At 44.5% G+C, this 26,897-nt stretch overlaps 2 protein-coding genes across 6 annotated transcripts in view; one reads left to right on the top strand and one right to left on the bottom strand.

Annotated features, from left to right (window-relative positions):
• Positions 1-16,455, bottom strand: part of Rabepk (Rab9 effector protein with kelch motifs) — a 22,068-nt gene extending 5,613 nt beyond the window's left edge. The window contains exons 1-5 of one of the 4 annotated variants that reach the window (XM_029559625.1): positions 16,435-16,455; positions 14,005-14,063; positions 12,472-12,629; positions 8,813-8,965; positions 856-1,017 (exon numbers count right to left, since the gene is read on the bottom strand). In XM_029559625.1, coding sequence (XP_029415485.1) covers positions 856-1,017; positions 8,813-8,965; positions 12,472-12,629; positions 14,005-14,057 — 526 coding nt within the window. In that variant the 5' untranslated portion in view covers positions 14,058-14,063; positions 16,435-16,455. Of the gene's footprint in view, positions 1-855; positions 1,018-8,812; positions 8,966-12,471; positions 12,630-14,000; positions 14,064-15,648; positions 15,695-16,434 lie in introns of those variants that run through there. The other 3 variants (XM_008824800.2, XM_029559638.1, XM_008824808.2) reach the window with 3 other exon arrangements.
• A 2,723-nt stretch (positions 16,456-19,178) lies between these two features.
• The window catches only part of Ppp6c (protein phosphatase 6 catalytic subunit), a 24,180-nt gene continuing 16,461 nt past the window's right edge, over positions 19,179-26,897 (top strand). The window contains exon 1 of one of the 2 annotated variants that reach the window (XM_008824791.3): positions 19,179-19,371. In XM_008824791.3, the coding sequence (XP_008823013.1) occupies positions 19,297-19,371 (75 nt within the window). In that variant the 5' untranslated portion in view covers positions 19,179-19,296. Of the gene's footprint in view, positions 19,372-19,461; positions 19,824-26,897 lie in introns of those variants that run through there. The other variant, XM_029559612.1, reaches the window with a different exon arrangement.

The following is a 26,897-nucleotide window of genomic DNA, read 5'->3' as shown; positions in this document are numbered from 1 at the left end:
TTCTTCTGTCCTCCGCGGGCATTGCACGACATGGGTGCACTTACCTACATGTAGGCAATACACGCATACACATAAAATAAAAATAATAAATAAAATATTTTTAAAAATTATTAAAGAAGAGGTCTTACTATGTTGTTCAGACTGTTCTCAGACCCCTGGGCTCAAAGTGATCCCTACCTGCTCCAAGTAGCAGTGACGTGTGTGTACCATTGACACTCAGTTCTTAGGTACTTTAAAAAAATTTTAATTCATGTGTTTCTGTGTATTTATGCAGGGTGCCAAAGATGCCAGAAGAGGTTGTCAGATGCCCTGAGCTGGAGCTACAGGCAGTTGTAAGCTGCCCATCATGGGTGCTGAGAACTGAACTCAGGTCCTCTGGAAGAGCAGCATGTGTTCTTAACTGCTGAGTTCTCTTTCCAGCACCTCTTAGGTGCTCTTTAAATTATATAATTTCATTGCATATATGATTTTTGTTGTCATTGCTGTTATAATTGTGTTTTGCTTTTGAGACAGGGTCTTTCTTGTGTATCCCAGGCTGGCCTTGGACTTGATGAATGAGTGAATTTCCTGTCCTCCTTCCTCTACCTCCAGAGTGTTGGGATTACAGGCATGTGCCACCACTCCCAGTTCATGCTACCAACTGAGCCACATCCTAGCCCTGTGTAGAAATATCCATCAACTACTAAATGCAATGTTTCTGAGGGAAGAACCAGCTGAAAGACATGCCAAGGCATCTGGGAGTGCAACGGTCAGGGGCTGTTTCATGCTCCAATCCCTGCTTCCTGCATGAGTACCTGCGGCTGGGCTGATTGTGTCACAACAGCCCCCAGGTGCCCCCCTCCGCCCAGTCCATACTTGCGTCAAATACATGCAGCTTCACATCCTGCACAGGCTGGGCACCTCTCTCTCCTCCCCCAAAGACATATAACTGGTTTCCAATGGCTGCCGATGATGTGTGAAATGTTCTTGGGGATGGTGGAGGGCTGGTCACTTCCGGTGTGCTCCAAGTCCTAGTTTCTGGTCCAGAGAGAAGGCAAGCACTTAAAACACCCAGGCTGAGTGGCCTCTGACTTTGACTTTTAGTTTCTAGGTGCTAGGATTTCACCTAGGGCCTGAGGCATCCAAGCATGCACTCTACCATTGATCTGTATCTGCAGGTCCTGACCTTGACTCTTGGTAGGGCTTGACAGGGTCACCTTTGTACCCTTGTCTCTGAGGAGCACAGCACAGTTTTAAGAAGGGAGAACATACTACATAGTGAGTTCCAGACCAGCTGGGGCTACAGGGAGACCCTGTCTCAAAAAGACGAAAAAAAAAAAAATCTTTTTATGGGGCTGGAGAGATGGCTCAGCGGTTGAGAGCATTGACTGCTCTTGCAAAGGACCTGGGTTCGATTCCCAGCGCCCACATGGTGGCTATGAACTGTCCTTAACTACAGTTCCAGGGGAATCCGAAGCCCTCTCCTGACCTCCTCGGCACTGCACGACACAGGTGCACTCACATACATGCAGACAGTACACTCATACACATAAAATTTTTTAAAAAATAAAAAATTTTTTTGAATTTTTTATTGTTTTGTCTTTTTCAGACAGAGTCTCCTTGTAGCCCCAGCTGTCCTGGAACTTACTATGTAGACCAGGCTGGCCTCGAACTCACAAAGATCCACCTGCCTCTGCCTCCCAAGTGCTGGGATTAAAGACATAAGTTTTTTTTGTTTTGTTTTTGTTTTTCTGTTTTTTGGAGACAAGGTCTTCCTGTAGCCCAGCTGACCTGGAACTCACTTTGTAAACCAGGCTGGCCTTGAACCCACAGAGATCCCCATGCCTCTGCCTCCCAAGTGCTGGGATTAAAAGCGTGCATCACCACACCTGGCCTTAAAAAATAAATCTTCTAAAAAAGACTTTAAAAAAAATTTTATGTGTAATAGTGTTTTGCCTGCATGTATGTATGTGTACCACATATATGCCTGGTACCCACAGAGGCCAGAAGAGGGTGTTGGATCTCCTGGAACTGGAGTTACAGATGGTTGTGAACCATCATACAGGTTCTGGGAACCAAACCTATGTCCTATGTAATAGTAGCCAGTGCTCTTGACCACTGAGTCATCTCTCCAGCCTCAGTAAAGCTTTTTTAAATGAATGTTATAGAAACAGATGCATTAATTCAGCACTTTCTTCATGCAGGGTCATTACCCTGAACACTGTCACTTACCCTGTTCTCACTCACCCCGAGAGGTGTGTAGAAAGTCTGTTCACTTGGCAAAGGAGGAGAATGAAGATCAAAAACCTTTAAAATTTTTCTGTGTATGAGTAATTTTGCCTGCATGCATGTAAGTGCACCAAATTCATGCAGTGCCCAACTGGAAGTGGAGTTACAGGTAGTTGTGAGCCACCGAGTGCTGGGACCCAAATCAGAATCCTCTGCAAGAGTAACAAGTGATGTTAACTGCTCAGCCATTTCTCCAGACCCAAAGATCAAAAACCTTAAAGGCCTTCTGAAAAGCAGAGCAGGGGTCTGAACTCAGATCTGTCAGATTCCCATTCTCATTCTGCCCAAATTCACTGAATACGGGTTCTTACCTGGGAAATTCTGTGCCTTTTGTCAAAGATCTGCTTTTAATATACAAAATACCACAGGAGACATGGACAAGGTGTATGGAAACCACACATGAACCTGCAGACAGAATGATCCTCAGCCTATATCCAAGGCAAAATGTAACTATCTTCAAAGTTGCAGATCTTGGATAACTCTTGGGATCATAGCAGGAGTTAGAAGGCACACACGTCAAACTGGGCTTGGGTGACTCAAGTCTGTAATTCCAGCATGTGGAAGATGAGGTGGGAAGACTGTTAAAAACCTGCACTAGGGGCTGGAGAGATGGCTCAGCAGTTGAGAACACTGACTGCTCTTGCAGGGGACCCAGGTTCGATTCCCAGCACCCACATGGTGGCTACTAACCATCCTTAACTCCAGTTCCAGGGGAATCCGAAGCCCTCTTCTGACCTCCTTGGCATTGCACAACATGGGTGCACTCACATACATGCAGGCAACACACTCACACACATAAAATAAAAATTAAAAAAAAAACCAAAACCCTGCACTATACAGTAAGACCTCACCTATAAAATAAAATAAACAAAGAAATAAAGAAGTAAATTTCTTTGATGAAGCTTTCCAATGTTTGACTATATTCCTTTGTTTTTGTTTTCTTGAGACAAGGCATCCTTGTAGCCCCAGCTGGCCTGGAACTTGCTATGCAGACCAGGCTGGCCTTGAACTCAAAGAGATCCTCAAGCCTCTGCCTCCCAGGTGCTGGGATTAAAGGTGTGCACCACTATATTTTAAAAATCATTTATTGATTTATTTTTATTTCTAATTTTTTTCTTTATTATTTTTATTCTATGTGTACGCATGTATTGCCTGCATGTAGGTAAGTGCACTCATGTTATGCAATGCCTGAGGACAGAAGAGGCTGTCAGATCCCCTGGAACTGGAGTGATGGACAGTTGTTAGCTGCCATGTGGGTGCTGGGATTCGAACCCAGGTCTTCTGCAAGAACAACCAGTGTTCTTAACCGCTGAGCCATCTCTCCAGCCCTACTGATTTATTTTTATCTTATGAAGATGAGTGTTTTACCTGCATGTATGCAAATGTGCCTTGAGTTGTGCACCAGAACCCCTGGAACTGGAGTTATAGGCGCCTGTTAGGTATCATGTGGGAACTAAATCCTGTCCTTTGCAAGAGTAGCCATTGCTCTTAACTGCTGAGCCATGTCTCCAGCCCCACTACTGTATTTGTTTTTTCACTAATATATTTTAAAAATTAGAGCTGGGCATGGTGGCACATGCCTGTAGTCCCAGCACTTGGGAGGCAGAGGCAGGCAGATCTCTGTGAGTTCAAGGCCAGCCTGGTCTACATAGTGAGTTCCAGGACAGCTGGGGCTACAGAGAGACCCTGCTTCAAAAAAAGAACCCCCCCAAAAATTAGATGCTATTACCCAGAGTCAAAAGGACAGGTACCAACTGGGTGTGATGGCACATACTTGTGAATTGGTTTCCAGGCCAGTCCTATAAAGCAAGATCTTGTTTAAAAAAAAACCAAAAAACAAACCAGCACTTGGGAGGCAGATCTTTGTGAGTTCAAAAAAAAAAAAAAAAAAAAAGGAAATGTTCCAAACCAATTTCCTTTTTTTTTTTTTTTTTTTTTTTGGTCTTTTTGAGAAAGGGTCTCCCTATAAGCCCTGCTGGCCTGGAACTCACTATGTAGACCAGGCTGGCCTTGAACTCACAGAGATCCAGGACCTGCCTTTGCCTCCTGAGTGCCTGAGTGCTGGGACTATAGGTGTGCACCACCACACCTGGCTATTTGCACCACCATGCCTGGCTATTTTTAAAGATTTTTAAAAAATTGTGTGTGTGTATGTGTGTATGTGCACGCATGTGTGTGTCTGTGTCTGTGCACATGAGGATTGGTACCTATGAAGACCAGAGAAGCAGGAATTACAGGTAGTTGTGAACCACCTGATATGGGCACTGGGAACTGAACTCATGTCCTCTGGAAGAGCAGTACATGTTCTTAATTGAGCCATGTTGAGCCATCTCTCCAGCCCCTGATTTCCAATTGAGACAGGGTTTCCCTGTAGCTCCAGCTAGCCTGGAACTCATTATGTAGACCAGGCTGGCCTTGAACTCACAGAGATCCACATGCCTCTGCCTTCCGAGTGCTGGGACGAAAGGCGTGCACCACCATGCCCAGCTGATTTCCATTTTTTAAAATTATACCTTTGCCAGGTGTGGTGGCGTATGCCTGTAGTCCTGGCACTTGGGAGGCAGAGGCAGGTAGAGCTCTGTGACTTCTAGATCAGCCTGGTCTATATGGTGAATTCCAGGCCAGCTGGGGCTACAGGGAGACCCTGTTTCAAAGAAAGACAATACATACATATATATATATATATATATATATATACATATATACACATATATATATATACACACACATATATATATATACCTTTATCATGCCTCTATTAATATAGCAACTAACAGACAGTGTTAGCTATGTACCAGATACTGAACTAAGTTATATTCTTAACAAATTCACAAGAAAAGAACTATTACTATCCCGATGAGATAGGAAAGAAAACTGAGGCAGAGAGGTTTTGCTCAAGGTCATGCTTAACAAGGTCATGGACAGTGGCTGGAGAGATGGCTCAGAAGTTAAGAGCAATGGCTGCTCTTCCAGATGACAGGAGTTTAGTTCCAGCACCCACTTTGGGTGGCTCACAACTGCCTGGTACTCCAGCTCCAGGGGATCCAACACACTCTTCTGGCCTCCTAGGGTGGGCACACACACACACACACACACACACACACACACAAAATAAATCTTATTTTAAAAGTCATGGACAGTGTATAGCAAAGCACAGACTTTGACCTGGCTTTTTTTCCCCAGTGCTGGAATCAAAGCACGAAACTCGCTCAGGCCAGGCAAGCAAACCACCACTGTCTACACCATGGCCTAATCTGTGTTCTCAACCACCACACTCTACAGCCCAGGCTGTCCTTGAACTTGTGATCCTCAGCCTCTCAAGTAGCTGGGATAACAGGCCTGAACCACAAGACCCAGCTTAACAACTTACTCTGTTATGTTCCAAACAAACCGACTACATAATCAGTCAGGAGATCTGCTGAGTGTCTATTTATCTGTCTGTCTGTCTATCTATCTATCTGTCTGTCTGTCTACCTATGTTTTTTGAGACAGGGTCTGACTATGTAGCCTTGGAAATCACTAAGTAAGCAGGCTGGAGTGACCTCAAACTCACAGAGATCCACCTGCTTTTGCCTGCCTCTGTGTCTGCTGGGATTAAAGTTGTGCACTAGCACACCTGGTCCTGAGTGCCTATCATTATTATTATTATTATCATCATCACCATTATTATTTGTCTCCCTGTAGCTCCAGCTGGCCTGAAACTCACTATGTAGACCAGGCTGGCTTCGATCTCGTAAAGATCCACCTGCATCTGCTTCCTGAGTGCTAGATTTAAAGGCATAGGTCACTACGCTTGGCTTAATTTTTTAATTTCTTTTTATTTTATGTGTATGAGTGTTTTGCTTGCATGATGTAAGTGCACCTATGTTATGCAATGCCCACGGAGGACAGAAGAGTGTGTTGAGTCCTCTGGAATTGGAATTACAGACCACGCTTAGCCTCCATGTGAGTGCTGTGAACTAAACCCCGGTCCTCTGCAAGAGCAGTCACTGCCCTTAATTGCTGAGCCTTCTCTCCAGCCCCGATTGCCTCTTCTTATCTTCAAAGCATTTATATTCCAGAGAGGGAGGGTAGAGAGAGGAAAAAAGACACTCAAACTAATCAAATGAATGTATAAAACACTTGTTTAAACACTATGAAGAAATTTGAATACTTGACACACAGGAAAGTTTAGTCCTGCCAGGCATGGTGGCACAGTCCTATAATTCTATCACTTGGGTGCTCTGAGGCAGGAGGATCAGTTCTGCACCAGCCTGGACAATAGTGTGATCCTGTCTCAAAACAAACAAACTGGGCATGGTGGTACATGCCTGAATCCCTGCACTCAGGAGACCGAGGCAGGAGGACTGCTGTGAGCTCGTGGTCAGCTTGGGCTAAAGAGTTAGGCCCCATATCAGTACATACACACACATTCATGCGCGTGTGCACATTTGTGCACACACACATACATCTGCCAGAGCAATAACCCTACTTTGAGGCTGTCCTGTGCAAAACAGAATGTGTAACTAACTATCTCTGGCCTTTATATACCAATTGCTAGTAGCAACATCACCCCAATAGTGATAACAAAAATGTTTTCAACTACGGCCTAATATCCATTAGAAGACAACACTGTCCCCACTGAAGAACCACTAGTCTGGGTAACTTGGGTTCTTGCTTGGCTCGGTCATTTTCTGGTGACTATTAAACAATCATTTCAGGGACTGGCTCAGCAGTTAAGAGCAATGGCTGCTCTTGTAGAGGACTCCGGTTCAAGTCCCAGCACCCACATGGCAGCTAACAACCATCCTAACTCCAGTTCCAGGGGATCCTCTTCTGTCCTCTGTGGGCATTGCACAACATGAGTGTACTTACATACATGCAAGCAAAACACTCATACACATTAAAAAAAAAAAAAAAAGCTGGACATGGTGGCACATGCCTTTAATCCCAGCACTTGGGAGGCAGAGGCAGGCGGACCTCTTTGAGTTCAAGACCAGCCAGGTCTACATAGTGAGTTCCAGGCCAGCTGAGCCTACAGGGAGACCCTGTCTCAAAAACATGAAAATAAACAAACAAAAAATATTTTGCTCAGTGGTTAAGAACACTGTTGCAGAAGACCCAGATTCGAATCCCAGCACCCACATGGCAGCTAACAACTGTCTGTAACTCCAGTTCCGGGGGATCCAACAGCCTCTTCTATCCTCTGTGGGCATTGTACGACATGGGTGCACTTACCTACATGCAGACAATACACATATACACATTAAAAATAATAAACAGGGGCTGGAGAGATGGCTCAGATGTCAAGAGCACTGACTGCTCTTGCAGAGGACCCTGGTTCAATTCCCAGTACCCATATGGCAGCTAACAAGCATCTGGAACTCCAGTTCCAGGGGATCCAACACCCTCATCTGGCCTCCTCAGGACTCATATACATGCAGGCAATATACTCATACACACAAAATAAAAATAATAAATAAAAATATTTTTAAAAATAAAATAAAATACTTAAAAAAAAAAACAAACAAAAAAACCCAACTGGGCATGGTGGTGCATGCCTTTAATTCCAACACTTGGGAGGCAGACAGGTGGATCTCTGTGAGTGTGAAGCTAGCCTAGTCTACACAGTGAGTTCCAGGTCAGCTGGGGCTACAGGGAGACACTGTTTCAGGCCAAAAAAAAAAAAAAAAAAAAAAAAAAAAAAAAAAAAGCCAATCCCCTCACCCTGGGCATGGTAACCCAACGAGAAAGCAAAAGCAGGAGGATGACCACAGATTGAACACTAATCTGGTCTACAGTGTTAATTCTAGGCCAACCAAGGCTACATAGTGAGACTCTGTCTCAACACCCTTTGCGAAAAAAGCCATGTTCTTCTTCATGGACCAAGTTACCATCAGGGCACAAATGTTCTTTAAAGTTCCTTCCAGTTTTGCCATTTAAAGAATTGGAAGGGCCAGCAGGTAAAGGTGCCTGTTTGCCAAGACTGATGATCTGAGTTTGATTCCCAAGACCCACATGGTTGACAGAAAAACCTGATTCTCCAAAGTTGTCCTCTGACCTGCACATATGCACCATGGCACCTGTGTGATCACATACATACAAATAAGTGTTTAAACAAAAGGAAAGTGAGCTGGGCATGGTGGCACACACCTTTAATCCCAGCACTCAGGAGGCAGAGGCAGGCAGATCTCTGTGAGTTCAAGGCCAGCCTGGTCTACATAGTGAGTTCTAGGACAGCTGGGGCTACAGGGAGACCCTGTCTCAAAAAGACCCTCCCCAGCACCCACATGACAGCTGACAACTGTCTGTAACTCCAGTTCCAGGGGATCTGACAGTCTCTTCTGTCCTCCGAAGGCATTGCACGACATGGGTGCACTTACCTACTGGCAGGCAATACACACATACACATTAAAAAAAAAAAGACCCCCCCCCAAAAAAGGGAAGTAATAAAGTCCTATTTTTATGAGGTCAGCAAAGTAAAATAGATTAGGGCAATTGAAATGTATTGAAATATAATTACATTTATATATGGCTGATCAAAAGTTCACCTCTTGCTACTCACCTGGATTCAAGACTTGTAGACAATTTCTATTTCCTGACTGGTCAGCACCTCCAAACACCCAGATGCTGTGAGGAGTGCAGAAGGGAATGAAGCTGGCATGCTCATACCGGGGCAAGAGGCCCTCCCTGGTGGCTGAGTCCCACTGGTGTGTTCCTAGAAAACATTTGCCCAGTCGTCCTTAGATTGGAGCTACCAACTGCTTATCATAGCTGACAAACTTGGGGATGGCAGTGAAGGCCAAGATCATAAATGACCAACAACCACACCCTTAATGGGAACATGATCACTTCATGACGTTTTCTAGTAGATGCTCTGGAGCTGTCTGCCTTGCCCATGAGCCCTCTTCCATGTAAACTGTCCCTACTCTTCCTCCCAACCACATAGAGAATGCCCAGGTGACATATCTGTATGACACTGTGACTTTTTAGTTTGAGTTAATTAATAGGACTAGAGGTAGCCACTTTACCCAAATGGGCCACTTGGATCCACTGTTTCTACTCTCTGGTAAGCCTGAACTGTTATTTCTTACCTTTCAATTTTGTAAAACACCCCTGCTATTTGTATGAATCTCAATTTCTCTTTCGTCCTCTCTCCTGTTTTGTTTTGTTTTGTTTTTTTTGGTCTTTTTGAGACAGGATCTCCCTGTAGCCCAGCTGTCCTGGAATTCACTATATAAACCAGGCTGGCCTTGAACTCACAGTGATCTGCCTGCCTCTGCCTCCCAAGTGCTGGGATTAAAGGCATGTGCTACCAGGCTGGGCTCCTCGCTCCTGTTTTAAGTGACCCAACTTATGGGGCTGGAGAGATGGCTCAGTGATTAAGAACACTGACTGTTCTTGCAGAAGACCCAGGTTCAAATCCCTGCACCCACGTGGGAGCTAATAACTGTCCATAACTCCAGTTCCAGGGGATCCGACAGCTTCTTCTGTCCTCTGAGGGCACTGCACGACATGGGTGCACTCACCTATATGTAGGCAATACACACAATCATGTAAAATAAAAATAATAATAAAGTATTTTTAAGTGACCCAACTTAGTGATCTCTGGCAAAAACAGAATAATAATGCCTAACCAAACAGTTATTTTGGTTAACAATCTAGTAATATAGGAACTTCACACCTGTAAGCTAATTAAGACTGTTTAGTGGAGAAGTTTGTGTCTGTCATGGTTGGCTTCAGCTGTCAGCTTGACACACCTGGGAAGAAGGAACCTCAATTGGGGGATTTTCTCTATTGGACTGGCCTATGGCCATGTCTGTGTGGCATTTTCTGGATTATTGAGTGATGTGAGATGGCCCAGGCCACTGTGGGTGGTGCCATCCCTGGGCAGGTGGTCTTGGGCCATATAAGAAAGCAGGCTGAACACAAGCCCGAGAAGCAAGCCAGTAAGCAACATTCCTCCATGGTCTGTTCTTCATTTCCTGCCTCCAGGTTCCTGCTTTGAGTTTCTCCCCTGACTTCCATCAAGGATGAAAAGTGATGGAGACATGTAAGCCAAATCACCCTTTTATCCCCAGGTTGGTTTTGATCAGGGTGTTTTATCATAGTAACATAGAAAACTAACTCAAACAGTATCTCTGCTTACTAGGAAAGTGTGGTCCAAATGGCTTTGCCAGGGTCACAACGGTATTAATAGTTTGCAGCAAAGAGGTAACTGAAGCTGCTATGGTGGTGCAAGCCTGGAATCCTAGTACTTGGAAAATGGAGGCAGATGGATTTTGAGTCACAGGCCAGCTTGGGCTACACAGGGGATTCTAGGCTAGAATGGGCTACATAGCAAGATGAGATCCCAGACAGACAGATGGACAGACAGATGACATAACCGAGATAGAGGGTAAGCTCTTTGAGGACTGAAAGAGATTCAATGTAACTTTGATTGTCTAAAGGTAGTAGTAGAAATTCAAGTGCCTAGACAGGAGCAGAGATGGTGGTAATTCACAGGATGAGGGCCCCAATGAGGGCCCCATCAACAGGTGGCAGCTCAGCTCTAAACAACTGTTGCCCTGTAGACATGCAAACCTACTGATGCCAGACCTTCTAAAACCATCACAAGAAGCCAGGCTATATCAATTAAGAAACTTTTTCATTATATTTTATTTAGATGGGCACATTGTGTGTGGAGGTCAGAGGACAACTTGTAGGAATGAGTTTTCTCCTTCTACCATGGGGGTCCTGAGATCTAAAATAGGTTGTGTGGCTTGGGAGCAGGCACCTTTACCCACTGATCCATCTTACCAGCCCTATTTTTGATGTTTTAATTTTAAATCCTTTATAAACCAAGTGTGCATACAAAAATTGACAAAGCTGGGGCTGGAGAGATGTCTTAGAGGTTAAGAATGCTTGCTGCTTTTACAAAGGGCCAGCATTTGACTCCTGGCACTCATACTGGGCACAACCACCAGTAACTTTAGCTCCAGGGGAGCCAATACCTCTGGCCTTCTGGGCACAGGCACGCAGGTGCTTATACTCACACACAGATCCCCCCCAATAATTAAAAATAACAAATATTTTTAAAAATCGACATAGTTGTTTTCTGACCTCCACATGTGTGCCACAGCATGGGTGCAAACAAGTGCACATATACACAACATAAATAAGTATAATAAAAATATTAAAACAGAAGTGTAACATGGCCATAACCAAACACACATATGGGCCATCAGTTTTCAACTCCTGCCTTTCATACTGCAGTGCAGCATATAATATTCACTTGTTCCTGACTTCATTTGTTCTTCTAGTCACTCATCTAAGTACAAAGTACCTGTTCTCACTACAAGCTCTGGGAGTGGCTAGGGATGCCATTAGGAGTAAAACAGCCATGTTCTCTGTTTCCAAAGTTAAGGTTAAATATGGGGAAGACAGGAAATAGTCACATGTGCTAAGTCTGTGAAGGGGGAAATGGAAAATGAGACTATAGATACAGAGGAAGGTCACGTCTCAACTAGTCTGGAGGTAGCAGAGAAAGCTTCCAGACCAAAAGGAACACAGAGTCTGTGATCTGTGGCCAGATGGCAAAAAAAGAGAGGAGCCTCTCAAGTAGAGGGAACAATCTGAGTAGTGGCTTGGAGGCCAGAGAGTTCAAGTTCAGGCTGTGTTCAAGGAACCGAAGGTTATATTCAGTGCAGCAAATATGGGCTGGGAGAGCCAACGCATGAGGCTGAGAAAGGGAGTAAGAGGATGGGGATATAGCTCAGTGGGTAGAGCACTGGCCTAACAAACATGGAACCCAGGGTTCAACCCCCTGACCAAAGCAGGTGAAGTGGCACACATCTGTAATATAACACTTGGAAGGTGGAGGCAGGAGGATCAGTAGTTCAAAGTCATCCTTAGCTACACAGGGAATTCAAGTTCAGTCTGGGCTACACGATACTATCTCAAAATAAATAATGAACATGATTATTCACTGATGCCTCCTAGAGGAAGTTGATAAATAAAAGAAAGCATGGATGGCTAGGGCTCCAAACAGACTCTTCCCCAAACAAAGATGTGTTAAATAGGTGTGTGTGTGCTGGGGTTTGCTGAGACCTTAGGGTCCAGTCAGTGAAGTTTCTTTCCTTAGAGAAAAACTCTGCTGTCTGGTCTGAGCAGTTATTTTTTAGAAATGTTCTGCTCATGGCTAACAGCTCAAAGCAAGTCATGTTCTGCAGCTGTTGATCTTACCCAAATCCATGATGTGTACATCTGAGAAGCTTTGGTTTGGATTTGCTCCCCCAACAATGAAGACTTTTCCTCTCTTGGCATCACCAACTGGGGGTAAATATGAGCAGCTGTGGCCAACTCGAGGGCAGGGTCTGTCTCCAGGAGCAGTCAAAGTGTACCTGCCAAAGGGAAGATTTATTCAGAAGGCCTGTGCAAGGAATAAAAGTACACTATATTCTTCGATTCCTCATAAAATAGTCATTAGGCTGAAGGGCTGGGTACATACATTGACGCTTTAAATTATATTTATAGCTGGTCGTGGTGGTGCATGCCTTTAATCCCAGCACTTGGGAGGCAGAGGGCAGGCAGATCTCTGTGAGTTTAAGGCCAGCCTGGTCTACATAGTGAGTTCCAAGCCAGTCCCACTACAGGGAGACCCTGTCTCAGAAAGAACAAAAAATAAATAAATACAAATATAATTAGCTGGGTGTGGTGGCACACGCCTTTAATCCCAGCACTCTGGAGGCAGAGGCAGGCAGATCTCTGTAAATTTTCGGCCAGCCTGGTCTCCATGGTCTTTTTGAGAGGGTCTCCCTGTAGCCCCAGCTGTCCTGGAACTCACTATGTAGACCAGGCTGGCCTTGAACTTACAGAGATCTGCCTGCCCTGCTTCCCAAGTGCTGGGATTAAAGGCATGTGCTACCACGCCCAGCGGTGGTAAACATCTTTAATTTCAATTAATTTTAATTTAATTTAATTTTCACCTTTAATTTCAGGAGTCAGAGGCAGGCAGATCTGTGGGTTTGAGGCTAGCCTAGTCTACAGAGCAAGTTCCAGGCCAGTCAAGGCTTCCTAGTAGGACCCTGTCTCATATAGATAGATACATAGATAATAGATTGATAGATAGATAGACAGACAGATAGATAGATCCCTAAGGAATATCATGAGCATATGTGATGGGTCTGGAGCAAGATGGACAGAGGCAAGTGAGCAGAGAGACTCTCTTGAAGATTCTGTGAACACACTGGACCTCTCTATAGCCTTCTGTGAGCCCCTCAGTGCTGATCACACTTCCTCACCATCACCTGCTTGGTCTCTACCTCGCTATACAGCAACTGGTTGCCTTTGGACCTCAAGTGCCTATATAGCAGCAGCCATTGAAGGCCAGTGTGAACTGTTAAACGAAGGGTTATGACTTGTTAAATGAAGGGTTAAACAAACACTGAAATTAGGATAATCCAAATTTATCTTCCTAAAACCCTAAGAATGAATCACAGCTCAGGGGAAGACAGAGCACTGGAGCTGAGGATGCCAGATGGCCAGTGTTTTCCTCCTCCTAGTAGCTGGATTTTAATCAAATTAACATCTGCTCTGTGATAATTATTGTCCCCCTATCTTTCCTCTGAAGGCCTTCCCTGACAGTTTGAATCTAATTACCTGAAATTGAACATAGTTTCATTGCTACCCCTTTTGGTTGATAATCAAATATGTTAGTAAACTATTTAAATGAAACAAAAACTTGTGTTTTTTGTGTCTGAATCCTTCCTTACAGACCAAGTGGCTTTCCTGGGCTTGTCTCCAGGCTCCAAGACTGGCAGCTGCTTCATGATGCCCTATATAGAAGAAAGAAGAGAGTGTTTAGACATGTATGATTATTTTCTTCCTAAAACAGAACAAATGAGGCCACATCCCTCTATGAAACCTTCCCTACTGGACTGTAGATGCAGCTCAGTGGTAGAGCACTTGCCTAGAACGTACAAGGCCCTGGGTTTGAGTGCCTAAACAAGTAAATAAACCTTCCCCATTGAATGTACCAATTTCTAAGGCCTGATAAATTTGAATAAGCATCACCAACCTTTTGAGATAACTGTTGTTTTTTTATAATTTATTTTTATTATTTATTTATTTACTTATTTATTTTTGGTCTTTTTGAGACAGGGTCTCCCTGTAGCTCCAGCTGGCCTGGAACTCACTATGTAGATCAGGCTGGTCTTGAACTCACAGAGATCAGCCTGCCTCTGCCTCCTGAATGTTGGGACTAAAGGTGTGTGCTACCATCCTCGGCTTGATTTATTTTTTAATATTTTATTATTTTTATTTGACACACATGTATGCAGGTTAAGTGCTCCCATGTTGTGCAATGCCTGTGGAGGTCTGAAAAGGGAATTAGATGCCCTGGAATTGGAGTTACAGACAGTTGTTAGCAGCCATTTGGGTGCTGGGAACCAAACCAGGGTCCTCTGCACGAGCAGCCAGTGCCTTTAACTGCTGAGCCATCTCTCCAGTCCCCTTGTTTTTATTTTTGAAACAAGATCTCATGTTGCCCAGGCTGACTTACAAATCTGGATGGTCTTCCTGCCTCAGCTTCCTTAGTACTAGAATTACAGCCACCATGCTAAGCTTTCTTTTATATATATATATATATATAATTTTTTTCTCCCCCAGTGCTGAGGGTCATCCCCAGGGCCCTGTGCATACTAGGTGTCTACTTCTTAGCTATATCCCATCCCTTAACACAACAGAGCCCATGCTGGGTTTTATGGTGTGCTGGGGACAGAACCCAGGGATATGTGCAAATTGGGTAGGTACTCTATCTATTGAACTATGGCTCAGACCCCTGAATGTAACTCCTATTTAAAAGTCTCTAATCTAGCTAGACATGGTAGTGCACTGCAACTGGAATCCTGGCACTCAGGAAGCTGAGGCAGGAAGACCTCTAGTTGGAGGCCAGTTTGGGTTACGATGAGACCGTCTCAGAACAGGATCAACAGAAAGCTCTCTACACTAGAATCTAAAATTCTAGTGTATTAGGCCTTCAGATTCATTCTGAGAACTTACTAATGGATCCGGAAGTAGCAGAAGTAAGGGATGAATGAATGAAAAAAGGAATTAAAGGAACGATGCAGGGGTGCGCACCACCTGCGACCTAGGATAAGGACGCAGTGCCAGAGCCCTGCCTCAATGGGGCGGGCTTCGCCTGAGCCCGGCCCTCCTCCAGCCCCCCCCGCCATGGCATCCCCTCCCCCAGTCCATCTCCTCGTGATAGAAGTCAGGGTCAGGAGAGAAACGGCTGGCTGCTTTCTGCCCATGTGGCCCGGTCGGACGCAGCCCTCTCCACCTGGCTCAGGCCCACTCGGTGGGCCCTCCACACCGCGCCCGGACCCGGGGCTCAGAGGCTTCCAGGCCAGTACCAAATACCTGCGGCCGCTAAGGACGGTCCCGGGCGTGTGTCTACCCATAAGGGGTGGGGCCTAACATTCGCCCCTCCCCCAGGCCCGGAAGCGCGTCGGGGCTAACCACTCTGTACCTCCCAGTTCCTCCCACACCTGCACCCGTCCGCTGCAGAGAAAACGAGTCAGGGGAGCCTGGAGCCCAGCGCTTCGGGTTGGCGTCCGCTTAATGACCCAAATTCCTCTTGCAGCTAGTCCATCCTTAAGGGGCTAAGGGAGTTGGTACATTGTTAGCCATGACTTCAGAAGGGGAGGCGTGGCCTGGAACGTTTCACTATGTAGCCCAAGCTGGCCTTGAATTCTGCTTTAGCCTCCTGAGTAGCTGGGGTGACCTGCAGGCTCCTCCTGGCTAGGTTTGGCCTGTGCAGGCTTGAGGCTGGTACTATTGCGCTTTAAGTGGTCATTTTCATAATTACTGTTTGTGGTTACAGCGGGTTCCAGACCACTTAAAGGTTCAGCAGAGAGATAAAATAAGAAAAAATAGTAGGTCCTGTTGTAGAGGGTGCAGAGAATAAAAAGTTCACCAATGAGACTACATGTTCTTGAAGAAGTTAATAGTATTTTCTCTGGTCATCTTCTGTGTGGAACACAGAGCTCCTAAGATTTATGGGGGGCTGTGGTGGGGTCCCAGTACCTGTTCCAGAGCTCCAAAAATGGAGATTTGGCTCACCTCTGTGTGATCAGAGTACTTCACTCTGAAAGTCACTACCCTAGGAATCGGGAACTGAGCCCTGAAATAATAAAGCTGCTGTACCTTACTGGGGAGAGGGCAGCCAGGCTTAGCTTCAAATCCAGGCTCCACCACTAAACAAGGAACTTTGACAGTCCATCACCGTCTGAACCCTAGTTGACACACATCTATAATGGAGAGAGATATCGGCAAAGAGCTGTTGAATCTACTAGTATGAGTGAAAGGCCAATTTGTGTTTTTTTTTCAATTTTTAAAAATACTTATTTTTATTGTATGTGTATGTGTATACTGCCTGCATGTATGTGAATGAACCAGTGTCATCCAATGCCGTGGAGGTCAGAAGAGGGCTTTGCATTCCCCTGGAACTGGAGTTAAGGATGGTTTGTAGCAACCGTGTGGGTGCTGGGAATTGAACCCAGGTCCTCTGCAAGAGCAATCAGTGCTCTTACCCGTCTTAACTGCTGAGCCATCTCTCCAGCCCCCCAATTTTTTTTTGTCTTTTTTGAGACAGGGTCTCCCTGGAGTCCCAGCTGACCTGAACTCACTATGTAGACCATGCTGGCCTTGAACTCACAGAGATCCACCTCCACCTGCCTCTACCTACCTAGTGCTGGGATTATAGGTATGCGCCACCATGCCTGGCTTTTTATTTTTTAATTTTTGTCTTTTGAGACAGGGTCTCCCTGTAGCCTCAGCTGGCCTGGAACTTGCCATGCACACCAGGCTGGCCTCAAACTCACAGAGGTCTGCCTGCCTCTGCCTTTCAAGTGCTGGGATTAAAGGCGTGTACCACCACAGCTGTTCTACTTTTTCAAAAAATATTTATTATTTCATGTGTGTGAGTATATTGCTTGTATGTAAATGTATCCATGTTGCCCAAATGCCCTTGGAAGTCAGAAGATCCCCTGGAACTGGAATTGTGGACATTTGTTATCCACCATGTATGTAGGTGCTGGAAATTGAACCTGGGTCCTCTGCAAGAGCAGCTAGTGCTCTTAACTGCTGAGTCAATCTCTCCAGCAACCCCAGAGTATACTTTTAAAACAAGTTAGATCAAGCAAGGCATATGGTAAAGGCCTGTTATCCCAAAACTTGTATATGTGGAACACACCTATTATCCTCAAACTCAGGATGTGCAGTCAGGAAGATCAGAAGTTCAAGGCCAGTCTTGGTTACATAGCAATTTCCAGGCCAGCCTATGTTAAATGAAACACTGTCTGATAAAATCAAAACCAAACCAAACCAAAACAAAATACCAAACAAAACCAGTCAACCATCCAAACCAAACCACGCCAAATAAAAGGAAACCCCAACAAGTTTTTATCATTTTACATTTTTGTTTAAAACCAGGCAACAGTTGCCCATTACCTCAAAAGTAAAGAAAGAAATCAATGTATTCCTTTTGTCTGATCTCCAGCCAGTCTAGTATTGATCTTCTTCAAAGTCCCTCGATATGCTTAGGATCTCTTCATTAGCTTGCCCTTATAACTTTCCACAAGTAACACCTTGCACAGCTAACCACCTGCCAATTTTGCTCCATTTTTTGTGTTTGTTTTTGTTTTGAGACTGTTTTTGTTTTGGCCTGGAACTTGGTATGTAGACCAGGCTGGCCTCAAACTCTCAGAGATCTACCTGCTGTGCTTCAAAAGTGCTGGGATTAAAGACATCTGCTGTTACCCCATCTTCCTTACTATGCTGGGATGTTTACCTTAGCAGGTATTTCTTTCTTTTTTGGTCTTTTTGAGACAGGGTCTCCCTGCAGCCCCAGCTGTCCTGGAACTCACTATGTAGACCAGGCTGTCCTTGAACTCACAGAGATCCACCTGCCTCTGCCTCCCAAGTGCTGGGATTAAAGGCGTGCGCCACGACGCCCGCCTTTTTTTTTTGAGACAGTGTTGGTCTCCTTGTAGCCCAGCTGTCCTGGAACTCTGGCCTCAAACTCACAGAGAGCCACCTGCCTCTGCCTCCCAAGTGTTGGGATTAAAGGCGGGCTAGGTATTGCTTTCTAATATGCTATAAGTCATTTATCATATTTATTGTTTATGTCTTGTCTCTCTCTAGCAGAAGTAGATCACAGGTTGAGGATAGAGGTTTTTGTCTATTTTCGTCATATTTCAAGTGCCTACAATTGTTATCTGACAATTGCTATTCAATAAACAGTTGTCAAATGAATCAATGTTAAAAAGCTGTATTAGGTGTCAGGAACTGTTCTTGACACCGAGATACGTCAAACAAAACAAAACACATTGCCCCCCCCCCCCCCCCCAAAGAAAGCCTTCCTGATCTCCTGGGACTCACGTGCTTAAATCAGTAACCTGTCTTCCAGTCTAGGTTCTTTTTTGTTTTCTGTCAGATCTCGGGCAAGTAACTTAACACGTGTACAAGCCTTGCATTCCTAAGTCTTAGGAGAATTGCATAGGAAAAATAAAAGTCTGGTATTTGTACATAATTTAGCATAAGAAATCTAGGCCAGGTCTTGGAAAGGAGGTTACAAGTTACCGTACTTTTACTGAAGATGTTGGTAGAGGGCTTTACATAGTAGGAATGGGAGCCAGGGAATGCCTAGTTTCCCTGAAGTGAAGTCTGTTGACTAGGAAGGCTAGCGAAAGATTAGTCGGCTACACTAAAACTACAAGTCCCAGTACCCTCCGCGGCAGAAAGCTACGGGTTCCAGCAGGTTTCCCTCGCAGAACGGCTGGGGTCTCTTAGGGACCTGCGGCCCGGAGTTTAGTCTGATAGGGCGTGGGGCGTGTCAAAGGCGGCCGAGAGAAGCGAGTCTGGCTTTGTCGTCGCTGCGCAGACGCCACTCACGGGCCGGATGTGACGTAGGGAGAGTTCCGGCTTCGGCCTCCGCCGCTGCCTTCGCTACTCCAGCCGTCGCCTCCGCTGTCGCCGCCGCCGCTGTCGCGGCTTGTGATTCCTAAAATGGCTCCGCTGGATCTGGACAAGTATGTGGAGATAGCGCGGCTGTGCAAGTACCTTCCCGAGAACGACCTGAAGGTGAGCAGGGCCGGAGGGAGTCCTGCCTACGGGGCAAGCCCCTTCCGGCTGTAGGGCGCCCGCCGGCCCTCCCTTCTCCCTAAGCGGGACTCCTGCGGCTGTCCGATCCCAGCGTTGCGGAGAGCGCCCTGCGGGGTAGGCGACCGCGTCGGACTCGGCGTGACGCGGGGCAGCGGGCGAGCCGGAGTTCCCCTGAATGCTGCGTGGGCTCCGTGAAGGCAGATCCCGAGGGAGGTCGCGGCCTGCGTACTCGGGTCGCCGCCGCTGACCCCCTCAGGCCTCGGAGCCCCTGCAGCTTTGCTCACAACTTCTCTTCCTCCACGCCGGGTCACCGGGAGACCGAGCCCCCGAGCCCCCCGGGGATGGCATGGGGAGTGGCATCAGAGGTGACAGGAGCGAGGCTGGCCTGGCGTCTGATAGGGGGTGCTGCCTGCCTCGGGGACGCGGCCGCAGTGAGTTTTGGTGCCTGAAGGCGGTGGGCTGCATCGGTGTGGCAGTGATGGGGGAAGAGTCATGTGTCAAGTCGCCTCCTCCAGATTGCTTATTAGCAGTGTTAGTTTTCTTCTGGTAATTGGGATGCGAATGAGTCGCTTGTCAATAAGTTCAAATATTTTTCTGACCTTTAAGCTATTCCCCCATAGCTCAAGATGTCATGTTCTTGCTTTTCCAAAGAAGACGATTTGCTCCCTATCCCCAAGTCCAAGGAAGAGTATTGAGGAATGAGTGCAAAGGGAGTAAACCGGTGGCATACTCCTCTTTTAAAGTGCATTTGAACTTTTACTAAAGCTGGTGCTTGTTAGGTACCTGTCAGTGTTTATCCGATGTCCTGATGTCGGTTTTAGTCTAAGTTATGTTTGATTTGTTAGGTAGTAAGTGCATAAACTCTCCATCATTTCAATTCTTTTTGTGCTATAAGCTATGGGCCAAAAAGAGTTTTTCTTTAAAGAAAAACTATCTTGCCAGTGAATTATTTCTCTTAGGGAAGATTTTGCGCTCTGTGTCATCCTGTCTCATTTGGTACAGGAAGTTGATATTTAACATGTCAAAAAGCATGCAAATTTAAGACTACATGTGTTGATGGTGTGAAAGTAAACAAATTGTTCTTGCATGTTAATTTCATATGTTACATGGTAGGTGTTCATGTTCATTCACTTGAAGTTTTCAGTCATTTGCCTCATGTTTCTGCTAGCTGCTGCTTTTGGGGATAGTTCATGCTGGCTTCACTATGAACCTGCACGTGACCTTGAACTTATGATCCTCTTTGCCTCCTCCTCTCCCAAGTGCTGCATCTTGTACTATCAAGCCTGGCTGCTCTGTGCTTTTTGTTTGTTGTTAATATTTTATTTTTATTTCTGTGTCTATGTGTGTGTTAGTGTACATACCTGCATGCTAGTGCTGGAGGGGACCAGAAGAGGATGCCTCTTTCCCTGGAGCTGGAGTTACAGGCAGTTGTTAGCCCCTGGATGTGAATGCTGAGAACTTAATTCTGGGTCCTATGCAAGACCAGCAAGTGCTCTTAATTCTCTAGCCCATTTTTTTTTAAGCCAAAACATTTATGACTGATCATTGATACCCTTGAGATAAACTGGGTGTTACAACAGTTGCTCTCTTGGGTTTAGGTGTTGTTCCTTCACAGAATCCAGATCTGAATTTGCGATAGACAATTTTTAGGTGCCTCATTCACCCGGTCCTGGTTGTGTTTCATCTCAGCCTTGGCACTCCAGTTCTCCTTTCTCCTGAGCTTGGCAGGTCAGCTACGTTTACCACAGGTAGACTTCTGAAGGTGGTGGGCCCGAGAGTCACAACAGTGACATAATGTATGTCTGCAACGCCTTCTGGAGGATGACATTCCCTTTGTCAACTTGATTCTGCTGCCAAGACCAAGGAACAGTTTTTGTTTTATTGATACAAAATCTCATGTAGCCCAGGCTGCCCTTGAACTTACTATGAAGCCAAAGCTGGCCTTGAACCCCAATCCTCCTGCTTCCACCTCTTGAGTGCTGGCATTGCAAGCATTCGCCAACACACCTGGCTCTTTTATAATTTATTTTTGAATTGTGTGTGTGTGTGTGTGTGTGTGTGTGTGTGTGTGTGTGTGTGTGTGTGTTAGAGAGAGAAAGAGACAGAGAGAATGAGAATGGGCTCTTATACATGAATAGAGTGCCTGCAGAGGCCAGAAGAGGGTATCAGATGGCCTGGAACTAGAGTTAAAGGCAATTATGAGCTTCCTGACATGGGTGGTGCTGGGAATTGAACTCTGGTCCTCTCCAACAGTAGTATGTGCTCTTAACCACTGAGCCATCTCTCCAGCTCCTGTTCTGTGCTTTAAAAAAAATCATTTATTATTTTTATTTTATGTGTGAGTATATTAACCTGCATGTGTCTATGTGCACCCATGTTGTGCAGTACCCACAGAGGTCAGAAGAGTGTGTCAGATTCCCTGGAACTGGAGATACAGATGGTTGTTAGCTGCCATATGGGTGCTGGGAATCAAACCTGGGTCCTTTGCAAGAGCAGCCAGTGCTCTTAACAGCTGAGCCATCTATCCAGCCTCCAGTTCTGTGCTTTTTAAGAAATAAGAATAAGGCTGGGCATGTTGACATAACTTTAATCCCAGCACTCCAGAGCCAGAGGCAGAGGCAGGTGGATCTTTGTGGATTTGTGTTCAGCATAGTCTATATAGTAAGTTCCAGGCCAGCCCAGGGCCACACAGTTGGGACCCCATTTAGGAAAGAAGGAAGGAAGAAAGGGAGGGAGGAAGGGAGGGTGGGAGGACCAAATGCCCTAATTTGTAGAAAAATACTAACCAGATTTCTTCCTGTTGGTAGCATTGTTAATTTCATGCATGAAGTCTATTGTATATCAAAGAGTTAATATGGAGCTTTCCTTTTTATACATAAAGCTATTTTATGCTTTATGCTTCTAATTAATATAAAAACTTCTTATTAGGAAAATGTCTTTTTCATCTTTATTTTTTATTCATTTATTTTCTGATACTGGGGTTGATCGTGGACCTTGCATATGCTGGGTAAGCCCTTTGCTACTGAGCTATATCCCCAACACTGAAAAATATGTCCTTTTAGGTGTGTCTTGTTCTGTAGAACAGTCTACCTTCAAACTTGTGTTGATTCTTTTGCCTGGTCTCCCAATTGCTGGGGATACTGGCATGTACCACCACTGCTGGCAGAAAGAAAGTTGTCTTGTTTTTTTTTGGTCTTTTTGAGACAAAATCTCCCTGTAGCCCCAGCTGACCTAGAACTTACTATGTAGACCAGGTTGGCCTTGAATTCACAGAGATCCATCTGCCTCTGCCTTCTGAGTGCTGGGATTAAAGGTGTACGTTAACAGACCAGCACCAACCTGTTAGTAGAATTTTTCCTTCCCATAACTTTTTGTTGACTACTGAGAAAAGAATTCTGGATTTTGAGATTTTTTTTTGTTTTCTCTCCTGGAAATTAAAAAAAATTTTTAAATTAATTTTTTTAATTAAAAAATATTTTATTTTTATTTTATGTGCATAAGTGTATTGCCTGCATATATGCAAGTGCACCTGTGTTGTGTAGTGCCCACAGAGGTTAGAAGAAGATGTTGTATCCTCTGGAGCTGGAATTATAGATAGTTGTTAGCCTACGTGTAGGTGCTGGATACTGAACCTGGTCCTCTGCAAGAACAGTCAGTGCTCTTAACTGCTGAGCCATCATTCTGTCTCCAGCCCCTGTCCTCAACAATTTTTAAGAATTAAAGTTTTTTTTATGTGAATGAGTGTTTTGCCTTCATGTATGTAAGTGTACTACATGTATGAAGTGCCCATAGAGGCCAGAAGCAGGTGTAGGATCCCCTGGAGCTGGAGTTAGAGACAATTATGAGCTGCCATGTGGGTGCTGGAAATTGAATCCAGGTCCTTTGCAAGAACTGCCAGTGCCCTTAGATACTGCGCCATCTCTTCAGATTAATTTGCTTGTGCTTCTGTAGTGCTTTTTCTGTTTGCTTGTTTGTTGAGACAGCATTTTTTAAAACTTTATTTTATGTGTATGCGTATTTTGTCTGCATGTATGTAAGTGTACCCACATGTGCAATGTCCATGGAGGTCAGAAGAAGGTGTTAGCTCCCCCAGAACTGGAGTTATGGACTGTTGTTAGCCACCATGTGGGTGCTGGGAGCCCAAACATGTTCCTTTGCAAGAGCAGCCAGTGCTCTTAACCACTGAGCCATCTCTTTAGCCCTGAGACAGCATTTTACCCTGTAGTCCAATCTTGCCTGAAAAATCACTGTGTAGTTCAAGCTAGCCTTGAACTAGCTTCAGTTGTAATTCTCCTGTCTCAGTCTTCTGAGTTTTGGGATTACAGATGTGGGTCAGCATGCCTAACTTTCTAGTATATTTGAGAATTTCAATTTTGTTTCTGTTCCTTAGCATGAAGTGCAAATTAATGACAATTAGGCCAAGGAAATATTCAAGGAAGTATTTTTTAAAAATATTTTATTACTTTTTAAATTTTTTTTTTAATGTGTGCGCATGTATTGCCTGCATGTAGGTAGGTGCACCCATGTCGTGCAATGCCCAAAGGGCAGAAGAGGCTGTTGGATCCCCTGGGACTGGAGTTACAGACAGTTGTTAGCGCCATGTGGGTGCTGGGATTTGAACCCAGGTTTTCTGCAAAAACAGTCAGCGTTCTTAACCACTGAGACATCTCTCCAGCCCCTCAAGGAAGAATTATTCTAGGAATACCTTTTGAGTTTTGTTTTGTTTTTGTTTTGTTTTGTTTTTTGTTTTTGACACAGGGTCTTCCTGTAGCCCTAGCTGGTGTGGAACTCACTATGGAGACCAGGCTAGCCTCTATCTCACAGAGATTCACCTGGTTTTTGAGGTTTGTTTTTTTTAAGGCCCTAATAAAAAAATTCTACCAGGGAAAGAAGGAAAATAATTGGAGGCATTTAATAACATACTAGAAAAGATTACATCTGGTAGAAAAGAAAACAAGTTTGTGTTCTAAAGATTTATTTATTATTTTTATTTTTAAAAATATTTTTATTATTTTTATCTTATGTGTATGAGCGTTATGTCTGCATGTAGGTAAGTGCACCCATGTTGTGCAATGCCCGAGGAAGACAGAAGAGGCTGTCAGATCCCCTGGAACTGAATAGTTGTGAGCTGCCACGTGGGTGCTGGGATTCGAACCCGGGTCTTCTGCAAGAACAGTCAGTGTTTTTAACTGCTGAGCCATCTCTCTAGCTCCCAATTTATTTATTATTGTACACGCCTTTAATCCCAGCACTCCGGAGGCGGAGGCAGGCGGATCTGTGTGAGTTCAAGACCAGCTTGGTCTATATAGTGAATTCCAGGCCAGCTGGAGCTACAGGGAGACTCATAAAGACCAAAAAAAAAAAAAAAAAGATTTACTTATTATTTTATAGGGTTTGTTGTTGTTGTTGTTGTTGTTAGCTGGCCTAGAATATCTGCAGCATTTTTCAGAATTGGTAGGTATTTTGATTTTATATTGTCCGTGGTGAGATTGCCATTTTACATAAATATGTAATACAAAATGACAGATCTATATTTAGGGCAACTTCAAAAATTGTTGGAAATTCTGTTTTAATCCCAAGCCAAAATTAATTTAGGGACTTTAAAAAATATTTTTTTTATTTTATATATATGAATGTTTGGTTGCATGTAAATTTATAGCATACATGCAATGCCCAAGGCAGCCAGAAGAGGCCACATACTCTGGAACCAGAGTTCCAGTTGGTTGTAAGCTGCCATGTGGGTGCTAGAAACTGAATCTGGTACTCTGTAAGAGCAGTAAGTGCTCTTAATGGCTCAGCCATCTCTCTAGCCCCTCATGATTTTTTAAAAAGTGGGTCTGAATCAGTCAGCAACTTAAACAACAATTTTTGTTTGTTTATTTTATTTAGTTTTACTTATTTTTCATTTCTTTGAGATAGGGTCCCACGTAGCCCAGGATGACTTCCAGCTGTGTAGTTGAGAATGACCTTGAACTCTTCATCCCTCTGCCCTCTACCTCCATAGTATTGGGATTCAGGGTCCACCACCATGCCTGGGTTATGTGGTGTTGGAAATTGAACCCAGGACTTTGCATTTGCTAGGTAGATACTCTGCCACCTGAGGTATTCCTTAGCTCTTCTATAACTATGTTCTAAACTTTATGCATTTACATTTATTTCTACACATTTACTTCTGTTTCACTGGTTTTTTTATTCCTTTACTAAATGAATTGTAGAAACTTTAGTATATACTTTAATAATGGGCATGTCTGTAACTTCCATTGTATTGTTTTTCAAAGTAAGTCTAGTAATTTTTTTTTGGGTCTTTTTGAGACAGAGTCTCCCTGTAGCCCCAGCTGTCCTGGAACTCACTATGTAGACCAGGCTGGCCTTGAACTCACAGAGATCCACCTGCCTCTGCCTCCCGAGTGCTGGGATTAAAGGTGTGCCATCATACCCAGCTTAATATTTTATGTGTATGAGTGTATTGCCTGCATGTATGTGAATGCACCTGTGTCATGTAATGCTGTGGAGGTCAGAAGAGGGTTTCGGGTTCTCCTGGAACTGGAGTTGAGGATGGTTGGTAGCCACCATGTGGGTGCTGGGAATCGACCCAAGTCCTCTTCGAGAGCAGTCAGTGCTCTTAACCCCTGAGCCTTCTCTCTAGCCCCATCTGCTAATTTTTTTTTTTTTTTTTTTGGTCTTTTTGAAACAGGGTCTCCCTGTAGCCCCAGCTGTCCTGGATTCACTATGGAGACCAGGCTGGCTTCGAACTCACAGAGATCCACCTGCTTCTGCCTCCTGAGTGCTGGGATTAAAGGCGTGCGCCACCACACCTGGCCCCATCTGCTAATTTTAAAAGTAAATTGTAGGGTTGGAAATGTGCATCAGTTGATAGAGTACTTGCATTGTGTGCACAAAGCCTTGGGTTCCATCCCCAGCATTACATAAATTGCTCATGGTGGCCTGAGCCGCATAAGATCCTGCTTCAAACAAAACAAACAGAACAAAAATAAAATTAATAAGTAAAAACCTTTTACTGCCTTTTACTAGTGGTTCATTCCTGTTATCCTAGTTATTCTTGAAGCTGAGGCAGCAGGTTCACAAGTTCAAGGCCAGCTTGAGCAACTCAAACCTCATCTCAAAAACATACAAAGGACTTGAGATGTAGCTCGGTAGTCCTGGGATCAATCCCTAGTACCACAAACAGATAAACTTTACCTTTTAACATTATTTATTCTGCATTTATTTTCTGTGAAAAGCTTTATTTACAGTTGTAAAGACTATCTTCTTGAACCTGTTCACAAGTTCAAGGCCAGCTTGAGCAACTCAAACCTCATCTCAAAAACATACAAAGGACTTGAGATGTAGCTCGGTAGTCCTGGGATCAATCCCTAGTACCACAAACAGATAAACTTTACCTTTTAACATTATTTATTCTGCATTTATTTTCTGTGAAAAGCTTTATTTACAGTTGTAAAGACTATCTTCTTGAACCTGTTGCTTGTATAGCCAGGGAATTTGCA

This window comes from Nannospalax galili, unplaced genomic scaffold (assembly GCF_000622305.1).
Source record: "Nannospalax galili isolate Female #2095 unplaced genomic scaffold, S.galili_v1.0 scaffold290, whole genome shotgun sequence".
Classification (NCBI taxonomy): Eukaryota; Metazoa; Chordata; class Mammalia; order Rodentia; family Spalacidae; genus Nannospalax; species Nannospalax galili.
The sequence above is the reverse complement of the archived record's forward strand: the minus strand, read 5'-3'. Positions and strand labels throughout refer to the sequence as shown.